This window comes from Colletotrichum jinshuiense, chromosome 5, assembly GCF_051148585.1.
Source record: "Colletotrichum jinshuiense chromosome 5, complete sequence".
NCBI classification, from domain to species: domain Eukaryota; kingdom Fungi; phylum Ascomycota; class Sordariomycetes; order Glomerellales; family Glomerellaceae; genus Colletotrichum; species Colletotrichum jinshuiense.
The window spans coordinates 529382-535827 of NC_139312.1; the positions used below are offsets into that span (position 1 = coordinate 529382).

Genomic DNA, 6446 nt, shown 5'->3' on the forward strand with positions numbered 1-6446 from the left:
TGTTTACCGCGACATATTGGAAGCTCGTGGACTGGGAAACACTGGCCGAGTCAGTTAGATGGGCGATGGAGCTGGAAAGGCCAGTCCAGAGCAGCACAAGTGCCGGGGATGCCCCTGGCTCGTCGTCGTCGCCAAGACCCACTCCAACTCCTGAAATTCGGGAAAATGCTGGATTCTGCCCAACAGCGCCATCTCCGCGATTTGACATAAACAAGCTGCAATACCACACCGCAGGCTAACGCCTGTTTAGCAGGGTCGTCCGGCACCTTTCCCGATCGAAACAAGGCGCCCTTGCTCCCTTAATCCTGACCTCAGCTTGCCGACTTCCGTGCGGTGCGGCCATTCCAACTACAACTGGGATCCGTTTTGAGAAATATCGATCTCTCAACCACACATTGAAAAAGGGGCATGAAGGAGCAAGTGACGCACGCCAAACACCAATTGCTCGCCGGGGCCGGGACAGGGTCAATGGTTGGTGGAAGTTTGTGGTCAGACAATGTGAGCTTTAAATTGATCAGAGTTCTGCTGATATTGGCCACCCGCCCGTTAGCTTGAAAGGTTCTGATGGCCATGGCCCGAACACATATAGTTCAGGGACTTATGAGAGTGGGGAATTCTACAGTAGTGCAGACGCAATAGAATTGAGTTTTGGGGAGCTCTCTCCCCATTCAGACAACATCTTCTTTTGCTTCCATTCATTGGCGGGAAGTCTAATCGTTTTCGCGTTGCGTCACCCGTTAGCCCCATGCCCCTTGACAGTTGCAACACGTGAGTTGGATTAGCTCCAGCCGTGATGTGTGCTGGAGTCGATCGAACGAGTCGGCATCGTCTAGCGGCTGTAACAGCTGCCCAAGCGACGAACTTTGCGTGCTTATTTCACTTTGACCCAGCAGATTTTCTCCTCCAAAGGCTCCTGCATCCAAATTAGGGTTTGAGGTTCTCGTGTTCACGCGGCTGAAACACACGCTCATCTGGCCCGGCAATGAGGGACTGGAGCTTGAGTTTGCACCAGTCAAAAGCCCTTCCATCTAATTTCAACGTCGCATCACATTTGGTTTTTCCGTCTCCTTGGCACTGTGTTATCCGGGGTCACCAACCTCGACATGACTCTATGGCCACGGTCCTTGTGAGCATCACATATCGCAGAATTCGGAGTTTGCTCGGCAGAATTATTTACGTGGGCTGATGTTATCCCATCGGAAGGACTTGCGCCCGTGCGTCTGCTGCTTTATCTAGCTGGAATCGCTACCCCAAAAATAATATGGAACTCGGCACTGGATGCGCGGTGGGATGACAGAGGAGAGCAACAGAATGCGAATAAATGGGACTGCCGACGGGATCAAACCTGAAGAATCATTATTTCCGACTTAATGCGACGCATCAATCGTCTCTTCCCTCCAGACGACATCCACAGTTAATTTGGGGACTGAGACACGTTTTCTTCCCATCTCGTTCAAAGGCCGAAAGTGACGATCCTGGTTTAGGAGACATTTTTGCCATGAAGTCACCGCCGACGGAGGATTAAGGGGTCTAGGCCTTCGTCGTTTTGCGGAGAAGAAATTGGCGATGGGACCACTGGCGCACACGTGCACACATGGAGCTGTGGAAAGCCGAATCTGATCAAGTTAGTGCGGCCCCGTTTCCCAATCTCGCAACATTCGTTATGCCCCTGCAGAAAGCTGTTTACAGACTAGCTTGTTGAAAGGCCTGCCAGTCCAGCCGCGCAATCAACAACATGTAGCTGGAATCCATCGGCCGCCCCTGAGGAAGCATGGCCATCTGTTAAGCTTTAGTAACATCGGACAAGCCGGTCGGAACTGAACCGATGCAATCGTCACTAAGTAGGAATGCATCACCCGCGGATTGATAGCCAATGCAGTCGGATTGTTGCTCCAAAAGGGAAAGAATACGAGGTGTCGTGATGAACGAACGGGTCTTTACTGCACTAGGCGGCTGGCTACTCGAAGTGTTAACGAGGAAATGGACAAAGAAAAGACCTTGAGGGTCATAATCTCGTACATAACCCGAGAGACTCCGGAATGAAAATTCACTAGCAAGGGTTTGTTTGACCGGCTGAGCAAGGGTTGCCACTGCCGCCGAATCCCCATGTTATTACTGGGACATGAGCAGCAGGAGACGGAGTAGCAGCTCAACACTTTCACCTTGGCGGGATGCGAAGTTCGCCGTGCATCCGATCATTCATCGGTAATTGCCCTATCGACATCATTCCCATATTCTTCAGCCAAAATTGCCGAACCAAATCTCATCATTTGGCCGCACCCCTTTCTCGACCCCAGGTAACCTGCAAACCCCCATCTCTTCCTCACTCACCTTCCAGTCCTTCACCCTGTCAATCCTCGCCGCAATGAGCATCATCATTCCTGCCTCTGCATGCCACGCATTGTGACAGTGGAACGCCCATACTCCTGGATTGTCCAACACGACTCTAATGACGGCCCAGCCATAGCCTTGAACGGTCACCGTGTCTCTTCGCAGCGGGTTCTCCAACCCGCCGGAGGCTGCAAGATCTTTCTCTAGCTCAGCTATTGTTTCAGGCGGGTATCCCGTGGGAGCTTGCTTCAGCACAAAAAACTTGTGTCCGTGAAGGTGGAACGGGTGCGCCCCGTCGTCAAAGTTGCTGATGATAATGTCAACAGTCTGAATCCCTGTTGTTTGGTAGACGAATTCCTTCTCCGGGTCGAAGAAAATATCGTTGACGCCGGTTTTGGAAGGCAGTATGGTCTCGTTGTCAGTCTGCGCGGCTTCCACGATACGATACAGAGAGGGCGATGTAATATTGGGGTGCCATGTCGAGGTGTTAAAGAAACCCCTCGACAGACGCCAGGCGCCAATCTCAAAGTTGGCGCGAAGATACATGGATGTCGTAGGCTTCGGCGCCGGCATTGCTTCAATTGGCCGGAGAGTAGTGGTGTCCATGTCTCTACAGTCGACTTCCATGGCCTCATCCCAGCTTTTGCTTTGTGGCTCACTCCGCTCCTCACCGGTTCCGAACACGTTCTCTGCGCTTGCGTTGCCAGAGTAATCTGGCAAACCATATCGGATAATACTCCTCACTTCAGAATCGAGCCAGGGGTTTTCCTGTGCAAAACAATGAGTGACCATTCTAGCGCGCATCCAGAAAGAGTCTGCAGTTGTGAGATTGGTCTCCAGCACCACACTGTAGCGCTGCGCCGGGAGAATGTTGAGTCGGTGAAATGGTGCGGGATGAACGGCAGTGCCGTCGACCTCCGTGACGTAGAATGGGTGCTCGTCGATCTCGACTTGGAACTCGGCAAAAGCGCCCACGTTGATAAATCTTAGGCGATGCCGTTCATTCGGGGTTAACCTCAGTACCTCCAGCGACTCTAGTCGAGGAGTATCATTTTGGCAATTCCAGCCGTCAAAGTCAGCGCAGTCCCGGTAGTTTCGTCCATTTATAAGACCGCTGGACGGCACGGGCTCGTCATTTTCTTGGTCTGGTTGGAGATAGTCCATCAGCAATTCGGCAGAGGTGTTGTGATAGTGATCCTGGATCATGACAACGCGATCCGTTGCATAGACGTCTTTGTATGTCTCCTCGGTTCTTGAATGGATCACCATTGGTCCAACAAGCCCATCCGATGCTTGTACGCTGTGATGCGCATGGTACCAATATGTTCCTGATTGACCGCTGACGGTAAAACGGTATGTGAATGTCGCGTTAGGGGCGATTGGGCATTGCGTCACGCCCACTGTGCCATCCATGGAGTTCGTGCCATTTTGATAGATACCATGGAAGTGAATGGCCGTGGCATTGGTTGCATCGTTCTGCACATGAACGACAATTGTGTCTCCCTCATTGCATTCTATGAGCGGCCCGGGAAACTGGTTGTTGATGAGTGTCATGGGCCGAAATACTCCATCAGGATTCAGCATGGCATCTTGAATTCTCCAATGATATTCTCTGATTGTGTCGGCAACATTAAAGTCCCAAGAAGGCTTGAGAATATATTCTGAAGAGTCCCTCAGACGCGGTGTTGGCGGAATTTGCTCTTCAACCTCGAAGACTGGTATTGGCAATTCCTGTCGTGAAGGCACTGCTGGATAGACCAGGTCTGAGGCGAAAAATAGGAAGAAGAAAATGGACGCTCCAAGGAGACCCGTCACTGAGGAGGCACTACTCCGCCATGAGGTCCTTCGTCGTCCGCGTTGTTGATTTGGTCCCTCCTCGTCGTCTTCGTCAAGGCTGAGAAAAGGCGATTTTTCGTTGTTGTCTTCAATAACCGAGCTGAAAGATGCATCGTCCAGATATTGGTCTGCGTCATTGGAAACGGGCACCGCTGGACTCCACGACCCATCATGCTCACTACCTCGCTCAATGTCCATGGCGCTGTTTTCTTCTCATGGTCGTATTCTCAGAGCAATGAAAATGATGAAGAGACAGATATTAAGAGGCAATGGAATCCCGCCACCATCTGAACTTCCGCCTACGGAAATAATGTGCATTTGTTTTAGCCAACGGGTGGCGCTGCATGCCACCCTACCTCCCGGATCAATCGGCATTCTTAGCACCAACACGTGCACGAAACAAAAGCTCCCCATGGCCTGACCACACTGACGGCCTCAACACCTTCCATAATTGGGGTCAGACAAGGGGCATTGAGGGGAAATGGCTCAAGACTGCCGGCTAGTCGCAATCGGCTGGCATGCACTTTCGTCCCATCTGCATCGATGATCACCCCGTGCGGTGGCGCTTGGCAGGGATTCGTCTTGCCATTGCCCGTCTCGATGCTGCAGAAGAACCGGACAGACATGTCCGTTCCGAAAAGACATAATAGGTTCTAGCAGCACAATTTCGGGGGTTCCATCTTCGACTTGTCCAGTGGCACGCTGTCTTGATCATCTTTGGAAAGCTCTTGGCTCCATCAAACCAAGATGCGTTGTGCTGTCTCGACCGTGCTCTTCGTGGCAGGCGCTCAAGCCGCTGCTGTCGCGGCTCTCGATGCTCGAGCGACATCCAGTAACGTGGGCTGGGAGACGGCCTACACAGCCACAGGAACCGCAGCGGTAGCTGCCGCCGCGGCGACGGCCAAGACAAGCAGTCCAACAAGCTTTGTCAAAGGAAAGGCCTTTGATCGTTTCGTCATCATCTGGAACGAGAACACCGACTATGAGAAGGCGCGCGGTGATCGTAAGTCCTTTTTTCAATTCCTCTGCGCGTTGCCTCTCTGACTTGTGGTCGCAGCAAACTTGACATGGCTGATCCAGAAGGGTATCCTGTTGGATAACCACTTTGCCGTTACTCACCCTTCCCAACCAAACTACTTCGCCTCTGTCTGCGGTGATTATTTCGGCATGCAGAATGATGACTTCAGCCGCGCCGACCGCAATGTATCGACTGTGTTTGATCTTCTCGACACGAAGGGCATCTCTTGGTCGTCATATCAGGAAGACATGCCCTTCTCTGGCTTTGAGGGCATGGCGTGGGTGAACCACAAGAACGGGGCAAACGACTATGTGCGCAAGCACAACCCGCCCATCTTCTTCGACAGCGTCACCCACTATGAACAGCGCCTGTCGCAAATCAAAAACATATCCATCACCAACAAGGAGGCCTCCATGTTCCACAAGGACCTCAAGGCGAACAAGCTGCCGCAGTGGATGTTCATCACGCCGAACATGACCTCCGACGGGCATGACACATCCGTGACGGTGGCTGGCACCTGGACGAGGAACTTCTTGGAGCCGCTTTTGGAAGACAAGAATTTCATGAACAACACGCTTGTTCTTGTCACTTTTGACGAGAACGAAACGTACAGCCACCAGAATCGCATCCTCGGCATCCTTTTAGGAGACGTAATCCCGAAAGACCAGGTCGGCACGACTGATTCCAACTTCTACAACCACTACTCGGAGCTCGCCACCGTGCAGGCGAACTGGGATCTTCCGACCCTCGGACGATGGGATGTTGGCGCAAACGTCTTCCGCCTTGTCGCTGACAAGACACGGAGCGTCATTCGCCAGTGGACCAATTTAACGACGGTTCCTGAGCGGTACTGGAACCAGTCATACGCGGGCTTCTTCAACGCCAAGGCTGCAAGGCAGTACCCTCGGCCAAATCTTGCGTTGGAAGTGAACGCGGCTGGGAGGAAGATACTTGAATCCGTAAAGGAGACGTGGAAGAGTAGTAATGCACCCACATACTACGAGGATACCATTAAAGTTCCCGACGGGCTTAATCCTCCGTCAGGTTACAAGCCATAAGAAGTCGAGCTACAAGTTCATGTATCTAGCTGAAATTATTTTGGTACCCCTGTATCAATAATTTTACAAGAAAGTAAGAGTAAATAGGAGAGACTCTATTGCCTCAATTACCATACTTTAATTCCCTCAAGCCAGTGTATCCCTTGCGTGAGTTTCGTCAGCAGACGACCATCAAGGTGCGCGTAAGCTCGCAGAAGCGACCC

At 52.0% G+C, this 6446-nt stretch overlaps 2 protein-coding genes across 2 annotated transcripts; one reads left to right on the plus strand and one right to left on the minus strand.

The window, feature by feature from the left end:
- Window positions 1-2238: 2238 nt before the first annotated feature.
- Window positions 2239-4365, minus strand: EsH8_V_000135 (multicopper oxidase-domain-containing protein; the record flags this gene model as incomplete). Its single annotated transcript, XM_083272651.1, has 1 exon — window positions 2239-4365. One exon carries the CDS (start codon window positions 4363-4365, stop codon window positions 2239-2241), a length of 2127 nt encoding a protein of 708 aa, XP_083125366.1.
- Window positions 4366-4914: 549 nt separating this feature from the next.
- Window positions 4915-6243, plus strand: EsH8_V_000136 (phosphoesterase family-domain-containing protein; the record flags this gene model as incomplete). The annotated part of the gene is made up of 2 exons (XM_083272652.1): window positions 4915-5170; window positions 5225-6243. The coding sequence occupies 2 exons, from the start codon at window positions 4915-4917 to the stop codon at window positions 6241-6243; spliced, it is 1275 nt and encodes a 424-aa protein (XP_083125367.1).
- Between the last annotated feature and the right edge of the window lie 203 nt (window positions 6244-6446).